The sequence below is a fragment of the Epinephelus lanceolatus genome, chromosome 13 (assembly GCF_041903045.1).
Source record: "Epinephelus lanceolatus isolate andai-2023 chromosome 13, ASM4190304v1, whole genome shotgun sequence".
Lineage (NCBI taxonomy): Eukaryota > Metazoa > Chordata > Actinopteri > Perciformes > Serranidae > Epinephelus > Epinephelus lanceolatus.
In genome coordinates, this window is record NC_135746.1 from 40,636,010 (window position 1) to 40,650,629 (window position 14,620).

The window sequence follows — 14,620 nt, forward strand, 5'->3', positions numbered from 1 at the left end:
TAATATCCTCCCAATAGTTTATAGAAGGCTGATGTATACAACAGCAGTCATAAACAGGTCCTGTTTTAAAGAGAAACCAGGCCCAACAGTCAGCAGATTTTGCTCCAGTGTTGCCCTGGAAATATTACAAAAGAATAACTCATTCAAAATATATATTTGTTAGACAACTAAAACCACTGCCGATGGCAGCTGAGTTGTTTGCCGAGTGCCAGAGAGTCATCTCCCTGTAATTAAAGCAGTCTGCCTCGGCAGGCCTAACAGTGAAGAGCACTTCTTCCAGTTGATGCGTGTAATGCAGCACACAACACAAAGCTGTTTATCTTTCTATTAACCCGGCTCCTCAAATGAGTTTATAATTACAGTTTCATCTTTTTATGCAGTTGCCAAACCCATTTCTAAACACTTAGAAATGCCGTAGGTGGACTCTGAGAAGATGAGATCTGTATCACAACCACTAATAAAATGTGTTATTCTGGTGTAAATCAAGTGTACACGAACGTAAAGAGCAGGCGGGCCAGCCCAGTTTAAATCCACTCAATGACCTCAGGCCAGATGGAACAGATAGCAGTAAAGGCGCCAGCAGTTATGAGACAATCAAACAGGTGTACACTGTTATGATTAAAGATATACCCTCTGCTTTGAACAGAGCCTTGTCTCATTTTATGGTCTGCGTACAATATACTGAAAACAGGAAGAGCAGACAATAGGAGACAGCGGGACAAAAGTGATAAAAAAAAAAGACACTTTAATCATACAGTACATCTTTTATCTGAGGCAGCGTGTGGTGACTTGAACACAAGAACACACTGAATTTACCACTGCCTCCCACAAATACAAGAAGTGTCAAGCAACAACTTTTTATCACCTTGTAAAATGTGGCACGTTTGTTATGGTTGATGTGATCATATCTGACGACATATATTGATAATTACACACAATATCACATTATATACTATACCATTTCATGTTGGTGCAAATGGCTGCAGTATGAGTATATTTAACACTGCTGTTAGTTAGATTTCATGGAGGTGTTTTTGTGAAATAAAATGAATTTCCCATAATGATATTGCTTTAACAATAGTGAGTGTTCCCTGTAAAATCTAACACAGAATATGGCACATGGAGACCTGGTAAGTCCAAAAAGAAACATGTAAACAGATGAGATTGCGTGGGTCCGTGCTGTTTTATAAATTAAATATATTTAAACACACTGAGGCACTTGGTCAGCAAACACATCGCAAACATTGATTGCAGAGATGTGTCATTCCTTTTTTTTTGAACATTTATGAACATTTATTTGTTGTGAATTTCTATTTGTTGTGAATTTTGTTAAAATATCAATGTATCATCAACATAAGCTTTCAGAAGAGGGATTGGTGTTTATTGCAATAGGAGGCACGCTGGTTTCAGTTTTTGGCATGTTAAACTCTGAAGCTGAACTGCACTTCACCTTCAATGCCCTGTTAAAACAGTAGAGTTTCTTTGGAGAGGCAGAGGACGCCCGCTGTCTTTTTGAGTTCTGCTTGCACTTTTTGACACTTTCCTCCCGTTTGACGGGAATACTTTTCAGCTTCTCCTGGTTGCCAGGGATTTTACAACAAGGTTCCATCTGTGTTGTAACTGTGGTTGTGGTGGACATGTGGTTGTCACCACAACAATGGTCACTGTCCCTTCCCTTGTGTCTTTCCTGACTGGTTGTGTGTGGTGAGCCCAGTAAGGGGGAGGGGCATTGTGTCTGAGCTTGTGTCAGGGTTGGGGTGCTGACATCTTGGCCACTGTCAGGGCTTGAGGGCCTTGTTTCATGTCTGTGGTCATCCTCCTGCCCCACAGGCTCTGAGCCGGGAGCAGGGCCGGTGTCCTGGCTCAGAGCTGTAGATCTCTGTTCTTTGGCTGAAGCAGCCTGCAGGCTTGCTGTGTGGACACAATACTTCCTGAGATGGCAGCTGTGGGCACGTCCGTGCCTGGGGGCCACTATTCTCCCTTGGGAGCAATGGTGGAAATGGGCAGGGGGACAGTGTACGTAGTGCATACGGCACTCCATGTGTGTGTAGACTGGTTCCAGGTTTGTAGGTAACAGGGCTGCATTTTGTTGGCTTCCTGAGAGTGGGAAGAGCTGAGGGGTGGGAGCGCAGGAGGGAGAGTCCTGGGGAGGCTGAACACAGGGGTGGGGGTTCCACTGCTGAGACAGGTGGTGAGGAGAAGAAGAGTCCCCACATGTGCAGTTAGTGTTTTGAGAGTACTGGCACCTGGACGGTGTGCTCAGTGCAGCTACGAGGCCATTCTCAGGGCCACTCCTGCCTGTCTCAGTTTTGCTCTTGTAATGGATGTGTGAATAAGGAGCAGTGTGGTGGTGAGGGGGGATGCCATTGTAAAGCTGAGCACACACCTCCTGCCCCTCTCTGGGCTTCTCTTCAGTTTTCTGACTGGAGGCCAAAGGCTCCAATTCATAATGCTCCACCTCCCCTCCCCTGCTGTCCAGCTGATACTTCCCCAGGCCAGAGCCTTTCCCTTGAGGTGAGGGGCCCGTGGCTGTGACCTCAGAAAACACCTGACACTGCAGCTTTTTGGGCAGGGGTATCTGGCCGCAGGTCCCCTGGGGTCCAAGGCAGCGACACATGCACTGAAAGAAGAAGGTAGCAAAGGCCCAGCTGATGCACATGATCAGCATCATGAATGTGCCCAACTGGGTGTAGGCTAATACAGTTGAGGGCATCATCATTGCCCCGGCAACAAAGGTGGTTAGTGCTGCCATGGCGATGGCAGAGCCCATGCGGCTGAGGGAGAAAATCACCTTCCCCTCGCGGTCAGGCTCAGGGGCGAGCCGATAGGCCACGCCATAGTGGACTGCGAAGTCCACAGAGAGCCCCACTGCAACTGAAATAGTGACGGACTCAAGGACATTGAGCTCCCAGCCAAGCAGCACCAGGGAGCCCACTGTGACAAAGATGGTACCGGCTATTGACAGGATGGCGTACAGACTGATGATGACATTCCAGGTAGTCAGCAACATAACGCTGAAAGCTACAGCCACTGACAGTGCCATGGCAACCAGAGTGCCATCTGACAGACTGTCCTGGAGGTCGTAGAACTCCAGGTTGCTGATGAACCAGCCGTGGCTGAGGCCTGCTGGAGCGTACCGTAACTCCTCAGTGATCCAGGCATCCACCTGTAACAGAACCACAGTCATTAATGTCAATAGCGTCAAAGCAGATACTGAACTGACCTTATACATGAATTTAGGGATGCACAATATTGGATTTTTTGCTGATATGTAACAACTCAATTGGCTGATAACTGATATCGATATATATCCTCTTTTTTCCTCACCTAATTGTAAGCATCATCAAGTCTCTTCTGTAGTGGAATTAAATTCATATTATGCATGCTCTTGTTGTGATGGCCCACTAGCAGATGGAGTCATGAAATACAATACTTTTTGCTGTATGCAATATTCATTCATTGTGCAAAATCAGAAAAAGCATGTTGGGTTGGTTCATTTTGAAACCAATATCGTCGTACCATTGATGTGCTGATATTATCATGCATCCCCACATTAAGTGACAGCAAATAAAGACTAAGTTGGTCCAACCTCACGATAGAACTGGTACATCTTCTCATAGGCCAGGGTGAAGAGGTAAGTACTCTGGAACTCTAACACTATGGCTCTGATGGTGTCATTGATGTCGAATCGAGGTCCAGGGGTCTTGCTGTCTAGATGGTAGTTTGTACTGCGATCCAGCTCCATAATGGCTCGCTTGATGCACAGCTCAAAGACTTCCTGCTTGTAGGGGAAGGTGGACTGGCTGCAGCAGGGGTAAACTGAAGCCTCCTCGCAGTCCTGGTTCTCCATCCACTGTTCAAATAAGAAAGAGATTACAGTTGAGTATATCCAGTGACACTTATAGTTTTAACTTTGTGCTGTTCAGTGACACTTTTCAAAGTGTTGTCACAATGCCAAAATATGGACTGTAATACCAGTACCAGGTTTAGTATCATGATTCTCCATACTGAAACTATACTCGAAATTGAGACAATTGAGGTGATTTGATACTCATTATGTTTAAAGGCAGTTGCTTATCAGAGTGTACACAATACATCTACAATGAAATCTTACATATTTGATTATAATTTCATATATATCAGGGAAAATAGGTAATAAATAGTTAACATATCATGTATTGTAGACGTCCTTTTACAATGTTCAGGTATTATTCTATGAATAGTTCCAAAACAAACTAGAATTACCAATTTGTGGTTGTATGCATCTGCAAACCAGTCATGTTTGTCTTACAATTCACATCCATGTCTGTGAAAACATGGATGCTTCACACCCATTGTCCTCCCGACAGCACAGAAGATCTATACAATCAGCACAGTTTCAAAGTGGACACCCAAGATTAGAGTCACTAATTCAGTATCTGACCAAATGTCTCCCCTTCTGTTGCTGAGTTATGATGTCAAATAACTGCCAGAGATGTTTTTGCAGAACATTATGATGTCACAGTGAAGTTGACCTTTGACCTTTTGGATATGAAATATCATCACTTTATCATCCTATTAGACTGTGATGGCTGTGCTCACATAAAAAAAGGTTGCATGGTTTCTACCACACCATTACCACATGTTCAGTTACCTTTAATTTGCAGTGACCTACAATACTTCCAACATCAGTTTGTTTAGTTTAAAATGATTATTAATTATTTCTACATGAAGCATGCACATTTAGTTTACATAGGTTTGTCATTTTGCTATTTGCTTTTGTTTTGTTGCTATTTGTTTTTGTAAGTTATTAATTCATTCCTCTTTGTCTTTGAGTTACCTGAGGTCACTTCCTGGTTGGAGTTGGGCAAAAGATGGGGCTAAGGGCGGAGCCTGGTTTTATGCAGAGGGCCATCCCATGCACCAAACCAAGAGCTGTGACATCATGGGGGGATTAGGGGTTTCTTAGTGTTAGTTTTAGTTATTGTCTATGTAAGTTCTCCTGTTTGTGTTTAATTTGGTCTAATCAGCCAGCGTATATGTTGCCCTAGTGTTTCCTTCTGTTAGGTCTGTTTGTTGAGATAACGTCTAGTTTTGTTGACCTCTTTTAAGGGCCCTATAATTCTAATTCTGTTATCTTCAGTAATTTCGGGGGGGGGGGGGGGGGGGGAGTATTATATTATTTTGTGGTTTCAATTATGTGTTTTTGGATGTTTGAATCTGGGGCGCCATAAACCTCCATTAAGTAGAGTTGTCTTGCTACCCCCTCTCCCCTTGGATCTTCGCAAGTGTTGTGAGGACTCTAAAACTTCACCTGATCCTCCATCGGCATGAGGGTGAGTAGATAATGGCTGAATTTTCATGTTTGGGTGCACTATCCCTTTAATGCAGTGTAAACATGATAAAGCTAATGATGGATGATCAGCAAAAAACAATTGTTTTGTCCATGGACCTTGGCAGTTATTACTCAGCTGAATTTTGTACTTTTGTTGAATGATCTTGTTGTTAATCTGTGTTTTATGGCTGTTTGGAGGAGTTTTCCTTCAGGGCTTTAAGCCAGATATTCCTGAAGTTTTATGAAAAAGATGATGGTTTGGGTTAAAATGAGATTTCTTCCAGAAAGGTCTCTCTGAAAGAAAGCCCTGATGGTTAACTTATCCCATTTGCTTTTTATTTGTGTCACTGGAGTCAGTTTAAAGTGAACTTTACTGCACTTATTAACTGCACTTATTATTTATGTGTTGTTTTTATCTTTTATGGCCAAAAGTAAAAAAGAGAGGGGTGGCAGCGTCTTTTGCAACAGACTGTGTTTATTGGGCATTTAATATCACCTAATATCGATCGCAGACCCCTGAACCATATCGAATCCTATTGTAGTAGAATTTGTAATATCGGAAAATATTGTATCATTGTCCAAAGAATCAATATACTACCGTGTCGTGATGAAACTGGTGATTTACACCCCTAATAAAAATACACCTAAAGTTTGGTAAACAGTGCAACACTACCGTATATTACACACATGTAATACACAGTACTGACCTGTTTGAATGTCTCGATGAAGCAGCTGGTGAAGTCCTGCTCCTCAGACTGAAAGACAAAGCTCTGATTTCTCAGTTTCTGGCAGAAGCTGAGGATCCACAGCTGAGATGCTGGACTGGCGATATTGAAGCTGTTATCCAGCATTAGTTTTCCCTTGTTCTTGGGGTTCAGGGGGTCCCCATTATCCACAGGTGTCACGCCCCAGATAATGGTGATAGGCATGTGCAGGTCCTCGCCATGATGAACCCTCTCAAACATGAACAGTTTCTTGTACTCTGCGTCGTAGCGCTCAAATGGGTGCGAGGATCGGAACACCTGAAACTCCGCCAGCTCCAGAGACGGGAGCTTCATCTTAGGATTGACACAAACCACATAGGCCCCGCCCACAGTGATGGCGAGGAACCAGAAGAGCCAGAGGTAGCGCAGTTTAATGACGATGCAAGGCAGGACCTTCTCAAAGAAGATCCTGGATGCCTCAGACACAGTAAACAGGCATTTGTTGGCCTTCTGACAAAGACCTGCCCAGAACATGCGGGTACAATAACCTCTCTGCTGGTGTGGAGGCTTGGTGCAGGGAAACATATTAGGCAGGTAGCGTTCGTGTAGCACCACCACAGCTGGAAGCCATGTCACCATGAGAATATAGTTTACCAGTATGGCAGTACCCGCGTAGACACCAAAACAGCGTATGGCAGTGATGTTGCTGACGTAATTGGCGTAAAAAGCTGCAGCAGTTGTGAAGCTGGTGACGAACATAGACAGGGCGGCATGCTGTAAGGTCACACCAACCGTCTCTGCCAGCTCAGCATGTGGCTTGTCAAACTTGGTGTAGTTCCACACATCACAAAGCACGAAGGCATCGTCCGCACCAATGCCGACTAGGATGATGAGGGCCGTGAGGTTCATGAAGGGGAAGAACTCAAAGTTGAAGACCATTCGGTAAAGAAAGTAAGACACAATGAGTGAGCTGATGATGGCTATTATTGTCATCAGAGTGATGAAAACTGAGCGTGTGTACACACACATGACCAGCAGGACGATCACTATGGCTATTGCTGGATACACCGTGTCTGTGAGGAGGTAGTCCTGAAAGAGGTCATGTTTGATGCCAAACTCGATCCCTGTGACTGTGGTGATGCCGTCTGAAGAGTTCCAGTTCTCAAAATTGTCCAAGTAAATGTTCATCATAGACTCTCCTTTCTCTGTGGGGGAGAAGAGCATGCTGTATTTGAGCACAGGTGGAGGAAACTCCAGGCTCTTGGGACTGAGGAAGTCCTTGTCTACCAGGAAGTGAAGGATCTGGTAGACAGCATTGTACTTGGTGCACTTCCGGGGCACACTGGCGCACTTCAGCTGGTCTTTCCGTCGCAAGGCCATGTCCCAGCAGTCGGGTCCCAGTGTGCCATTGTGGTAGTACTTTGCACATGAGCGCAGGATCTTGAGCGTGTGCGATACATCACGCTCTGTGATCTTCTGGCAGGACGACCTGTTAGTGAGGACAGCAATGTAGTTACCAAGTGTCCAGCTGGGGCAGCAGGAGGCGTCATTGGTGCGCTGACAAAGACTCCAGTAGTCACGATGGGAACGGACCTGTAAACACAGACAAATGTACAGATTAAGAAAACATAACCAAAAAAAGCATGAGAGCCAAAAACCTTCTGACTAAATTAAAAGATGCAACAACTGTATCATTACCAGTCTCAAGAATTGCCCTGTTGTATATACGCACCCTTGTGTTGTCCAGATTGCACATGGATTTGATGGCCTGAATACTCCACAGGCTCTTCCCCTCAGCTGATGTGAACACCAGTCTAGAGTAACTGTCACCTGCAGAAAGAAAAGAAGTTTATCACTTAGATGAGAACACCATCGTTCCTGAATTAATAAAAGTTGGAAAATATGAGACAAAGACAGTTCTACCATCCCACTGACAAAGATCCTGCAGCTGAAAGACTTTTCTTTTCTAAAGACTTTTTCTTTTAATTCCACTCAAAATACATCATAATGAAAAGAATAAATCCTGAAATTTTTCACCAGTCTGGCAGGACCCTTGGACCCAAGACCAGAGCCAGGACCCATACAGATTTGGGTCCACTTTAAATAATGTTCAGCTAAGTCCAGGTTAGGTCCCCTTCTATTATTGCGGGTCCTGAGTCTTTTCATCATTATGTGTAATACCCATGTGCATCCGAGAAGACTTGTGATCAGTAGTTATCATGAGAGAAATGCATGAGAGCTGTGTGTGTAACTTGCATGATATTTAGGCAGACTTAGGATCAGATTACAAGAACCAAAGTGTGGTGAAAACTGGAATTACTGCCTTGAGGTTGTATGCCTCACCGAACCCATCAAGTTGCAGCTACAGTTTACATCCATGTCTGTGATAACATGGCTGCTTCACACACATCTTTGCCCCGGCAGCACAGAAGATCTATACAATCAGCTCAGTTCCAAGGAGGACACTAAGGGTGGATGATATGGCCCTAAAATAATACCACGATATTTCAGGGTATTTTTGCAATAACGATATTCTTGAAGATATGACAAATTAGTAATTGCGCATTTAAACAGCTCCCAAATACAAAAAAAGTACCCTAGCATCTATATATATAATCATCAGGTGATTTCCGTCTCTTTTTGCAAAATCCTAAGTAGAAGAAGAGGGGAAATTGGACACCATTACCATGTGCCATGTTGTAACAGAAAATACTGGGAATTAATGTTGTTGGTACGCACTGATGATGTTGGGGACTTATATAGCAATTTTACCCATGATGTGAATTTTGGACCAAATCCAAATCTCTGGACACTGAAACAGGTAGCCCCACTCAACCCTATCAAATGCTTTTTCAGTATCCAAAGAGATTATTACTTCAGGTAATGGTTGATTGGGGTGTACGGAATACATATTTAAAAGGCGACAAATATTAAGGAGAGAGGTGATCTTGTATGAAATCAGATTGGTCCGGAGAAATTATAGAAGGAAGGGTGGGCCCCAAGCAATGGGCTAAGATTTAAGCCAATAGTTCACAATATTACAGTAATTAGCAATATAGGACAAAATGACCAACAGCTAAGGGGATCCTTGTCCTTTTTCAGTAGGACAAAAATAGAGGCTGGAGGAGGGTGGACTTTGACAAAGGATTCATTAAAAACAGAGCGCAAAATTGGAGCTTGTCCCCAAACCTCTTGAAAAATTCAACTGTGAATCCATCAGGTCATTTTGCATTTTGCATATTTTAAAGGGCTGCTCTGGTTTATTCTATAGACTGAGGTTTTTCAAATTGCTCCATGAATGATTCACTTACTTGAGGTAAATTTATGCTCTGATAAAATCTTTTAAACTCATCATTTATTTACTGCTTATTGTTAGAGATGTGACCATCATGTTTACAAATGCTTGTAATCACAGTAGAGGCCATGGGCTGTCTAATCTGTTGGGCCAGAGCGAGACTGTAGGAGTTTCTGTTGCGTATGGCGGGTGGTCATCAAGTCAAACTCTGTCGGAAGAGTCGACCTCTCCTTGAAAAGTTCAGGAGTGGGAGCATATCAGTATTTATTGACCAATTGCTTAATTAAGTCAGCGAGATCCTTGAGACATGTTTCCCTAGTCCTGCCCTTCCAGGAGGTGTATGAAATTATCTCTCCTCTTTAAAAAACCTTTAAGCGATTCCCAGAGAGTGGATTTGCTAACATCTGGAGTATCATTTATGGACAAAAAAAATATCAATTTGTGTATTGACACAATTAACAAATGCCTCATCAGCATGAGAGGCATTATTAAAATGCCATGGGGGCTGAGTACCTTTCTTTGGGAAGTCTATTTGCAATTCCACAGGCCCATGGTGAGAAATAACAATGCCTTCATACCTGCAATCTTTAACTAAGGTCAGCAACTGGCTATCTATTAGAAAACAATCAATACAAACAATATGGGTTATTTTTAATGAAAAACCATTAGGATTCTTTTGATTGGTGCACCCTTTCAGAGTAAAGGAATATGAATAATTGCAGAATGGATATATGGCCTATTAGGACTGACCTACTTCCAAGGTAGGGACTCTTCACCATTTTTTTTTCACCATCTGTCTGGTTTACCATGCTGGTACATCTGAATGAATTATACTTTGGTACTCATGGTTTCTGCATAATAAAGTAATGATTGACCATCTAATAATGTGTAGCATGGCCATATTGACAAAAACTTAAACATTAACATTTGTGTTGCAATCTAACCCACAATCAACAGCGGGTGTTACATCTGAAACATTATTAAACATATACCTATAAGACTGGTAAGAACAGTATGTTGTATCTGACATGAAAAAAAGTTTTTAGCAAAAGAAGACAAGCAGCATTTGTTATTACAGCGCTTGTTGGGTCCATAAAATGGACGACAGACCCAAAACCCAACCCATCTGGGTCTCAGGTTTCTCTCCTCTCGGACATGCATCAGGTCAGGTCTCTTATATCTTGGGCAAAACTGGTTGGGTAAATATGTTTTAAAAATGATCAAGTTCAATCAGTTCTTAGATCAAATTTATCAGGTCCATTAGTATTCTGGTACATCACTTTGGACCAGTGAAGAGTTCAGTACATACTATGATTTACGTGTTTCCTCATCAAACCAGTGTTTATAACTTATAATGTGTAGTGTAGTGGGGTTCATCTGAGTTGCCTGGGATCTTTTTGATTTATTTTTTCAGAGCTTTCTGATATTCTCCACCATCTGGTCAAAATTGTCATTTCTGTATTCAGAATCTTACCTGGCACATCACAGAAGAACTCTTTACTGAAGTCCCACTCTGCTTGCCGTTTGTCTCTGTCAAAGTGGTCCTCGGGCCACCGGGGCTCCTGGTGACTACAAAACAATAATAACATTAGCACCAGCTACATCACTTAGATGTATCATTATTCAGTCAGCCAATGACCATTCATTTTATGCTTGAAAAAATAACCATACTCTGAAGGTGACTGGCAGATTCAAATCATTGAGCAGACATTTTTTACAGAGTCCGGTACTGCTTCTTAATCACTCTTTAATGAGCTGACTATTAGAGCATTTGGCAGCAAATCTTAGTTTTATACTGTATTTATTTTATTCATTGAGTTTTACAGCACTTCTGTCGAAATATAGCTGGAAAAATGTACACAAATCATTATCATCATTTTGTTAAACTGCTGGAGATAAAAAACCCGTATTTGGAGAGGAAGACCGTACCATTGCTAATCAGTTCAAACCGCAGACTGTATATAATAAAGATAGACAAAAATGTCTTTATATACATGTACATGTATACATGATTTTTTAGTTTGGCCCATGTCCCATCTGCTAACAAGGAGGGAGTGGGGTTTACGACCTATACTGCAGCAAGCCAGCAGGCGGGCGATCAAGATGTTTTGGCTTCATTGATTTTAAGATTTTGGAAATACACAGCAAAAGTGAAAAAATATTCTTTCAAAGTAAACACATTGATGTCAGTTCAAAATAACCAGTAAGCTTACATGACACTGATGATACTCTGTGTTTACCGCTCTGCAGAAAAAATAAACTAATAATGCCTTGCTAGCAGGCTGGCTAGCAATCAGTTCTGGCTGGCTAGCAATCAGTCCATCATTGATTCTAATAAGATATTCATGCAAAGAAATTTCCCTGGGGTGTTCCTGAGATATTATGTTCACAAGTATGAGACAGACAAGGTCACAGTGACCTTAACCTTTGACCACCAAATCTAAGTTCATCCTTGGGTCTAAGCAGACGGACAGATGATGTACGGACAACCTGAAGACATATTGACTGATTGAGGCATAAAAACTAATAATTAAAAACCTTTTTTTAACTCTTTTGTATTAACTAAGTTGGATGTGTTTTTTGTTGGGGACAGGGTGGGTATTCTATTGTATAATCTGCGATGCACTTTGTAACCCTGTTTTGAAAGGTGCTATATACAAGTTAATATTATTACTTTTGGGGAGCTGTCCATCTTTATATACAGTGACTGGTTCAATCTGAGCAGGAACAAAGCAGACAGTCTGTTTGCGTGATGTTATAAATGGTGGACAGATGTGGCTGTGTCCAAGGCTGCAAAGTCAGTGTGATCCAAAATGAAGGAAGCGGATCTGATGCTTAGTAATAAATAAGCAGCAGTAATTTCTGTTCCCCCCCAAATCAGATGAATGACGCACTGCAGTACCAGGATACTGACCTCATTATTATAATAATCATAATAGAGGGTCTGATTGAACAGGAGGCCTGAGGGGGCGACGTGCAGACAAGTCTTTGGTCTGTATGTATGTACTGTGTGTTTATGTGTTGTTTTGCAGGAATGATGCTGCAGCCATGTTTTCTGAGTAGTGTAATGCCTACATGCCAGTGAGGATGAGGATTATGGTTCAGACAGGCTTCCTGTGTGTATGTGGGGTTTTTTATGGGCCACGTCCTCTGCTAGAAACAGGAAGGCAGAGTAATCGGGTGTCTGTCAGAGAGAGACTGAGGGGTTGACAGACTGAGGGGATGAGGCAGGGAAGCTTGCTGACAGCAGCAGAGGCCTCTCATACACACACCGTACGCACATAAGTACACAATTACATCTGCAGACAGATGCATGGAGCGAGACAGAAGGGGAGACAAAGACAGCCACAGACCAGCAGGAGACAGAGACACAGAGACACAGACTGTAGCTGAAAGAATCCATTTTCTAATCAGCAGAGTGGAGCCGCAACTCATCTGAACCACATGAACACAGAACACAAAAGTCTGGTTCAGAGGGGTGTGATGTAACTGCAGTGTCAACATCATGATTCAGGCATCAGTGTCATAGGACAAACCAACCATTAAATGCCAAAAAGGTGAGTTTATTTGTTGTTTAGGAGATGCTTAAAATGAGGCTAAATTAATGCAAATAAAGGCATCAATACTGGTTCTGCCTCTATCAATATAGCAGAAAAACTGATCTGATATGAACAGTGATCTGAACTGAAGAGTGCACAGTCAAAGAGACAGAAACAGACAGCAGACAGAGAGACAGACACAAACATGCAAAGACCTGCTCCTGATTAGTGGACAGCCTCCCACTGACAGAGCACAGTAGATGACCTTGTGGATGGACAGATCTCTATTTTGCTCCCCTTTTCTTTCAAAAGGGGATTCAGACTTTTCAGCACGTCTGTCAACAGTATCTTTCAACTCTTGTAGCCCCCCATCACCACCCTCAGTCTCCAACCCTGGTTCCCCATTGACCTCTCACTGACACATATGAAATAGTGGGCTGGTGTTGTGAGGCTGCATCTAGCTGCCATATGTAACAATATTTTGCTTTTGTTCATAATGCTGTTTATGTGTAACCCTGTTAATGTGAAAAAAAAACCCAAACATTTTGTGAAATGAGAAGCTACATCAATCATAGCCACTTTAAGTTATTTCGTACTTTCCTAAACTCTCAGACAGTTCCTTGATTGAAAAAAAAAAAGTGTGCATAACTGCGTGTGTCAAGTTACTTTTTGGCCTGCTCATCAGCGTATTTAAAGGGGTAGTTGGCCAGTGTAGCTTTGTAGCCCGTGTTCTTCACCATGTTGTTCCAGGTCACCAGTCGCTGCCCAATGGCTGTTCCTCGTGGCTCAAAACCCTTTTGGGAACAAAGAAAGAAAGCGAACAAGTCTTGATAATTGGAATATCATTATTGTATTCACAGTGCTAACACTACAACCCCAATACAAAAAAAGTTGGGACACAGAGTAAAACACATAAAAACAGAATGCAATGATTTGAAAATCTTTTTGACCTATGTTCAATTGAATACACTACAAAAGATATTTTGCATTGATGATGTTTCCATCATTTAAATCATGTGACACTGGAAGAAAACAGACATTCAAGGGTGAAGGACATTTACACAAAGACTGCAATGAAAATGTCTAACTGGAGAGATGACGAGATTCAGGAACTTCTGTCGCTAAGGGCAAAAGCTGAAATTGTCAGACGAATTAAAAAAACAGACAAGAGACTCAGTTGTTTCTAACTAAATCATGAACCGGCTAGGTGACTGGCGTAATTAGCGTCATGTCCTGCCTCAAACACGTTCTATCCTGGCACCACCACTCGCATAAACCAAACAATGAATTTCCAATAGGTGAGAACTCTTCTGACAATCTCCTGTTGTGTTATACATGTGTGAAAGAGAAACTCAAGAAAATGTCTGGACCTGATTCTCCAGATATTGCCTGGAGTTCATAAGTGAAAACCATAATTCTTTAAAAATTATGCGCATCATGTCCTCTGGGCTAAAAAAGGAAAAGAACCATTCAGATTGTTACCAGCCCAAAGTTCAAAGCCAGCATCTGTGATTGCATGGGGGTGTGTTAGAGCCCATGGCAACATGGGTAACTCTCACATCAGTAGGGATGGGTATTATTAAGATTTAATGATACTATTACTCTTATCAATACTCCTTATTGGTTAGGTACTTTGTTAATACAACATACTTTGTTGCTTTTTAGAAAATTAATTAATTTAAAAAGAATAAATTCAGAACAGGATCATTGAATATTTCAAATATATCTAAATGATTCCTCCTGTCCTCTGCTGATGTGATTCACTGTG

The 14,620-nt window shown here is 42.1% G+C and overlaps 1 protein-coding gene across 4 annotated transcripts in view; it reads right to left on the reverse strand.

Moving 5' to 3' along the window:
* Window positions 1-725: 725 nt before the first annotated feature.
* The window catches only part of disp1 (dispatched homolog 1 (Drosophila)), a 154,272-nt gene continuing 140,377 nt past the window's right edge, over window positions 726-14,620 (reverse strand). For all 4 annotated transcript variants that reach the window (XM_078174107.1, XM_033648467.2, XM_078174106.1 and 1 more), the window contains 6 exons: window positions 13,519-13,646; window positions 10,788-10,882; window positions 7,751-7,848; window positions 6,022-7,611; window positions 3,590-3,853; window positions 726-3,166 (listed from right to left, as the gene is read on the reverse strand). In XM_078174107.1, coding sequence (XP_078030233.1) covers window positions 1,349-3,166; window positions 3,590-3,853; window positions 6,022-7,611; window positions 7,751-7,848; window positions 10,788-10,882; window positions 13,519-13,646 — 3,993 coding nt within the window. In that variant the 3' untranslated portion in view covers window positions 726-1,348. The remainder of the gene's footprint in view (window positions 3,167-3,589; window positions 3,854-6,021; window positions 7,612-7,750; window positions 7,849-10,787; window positions 10,883-13,518; window positions 13,647-14,620) is intronic.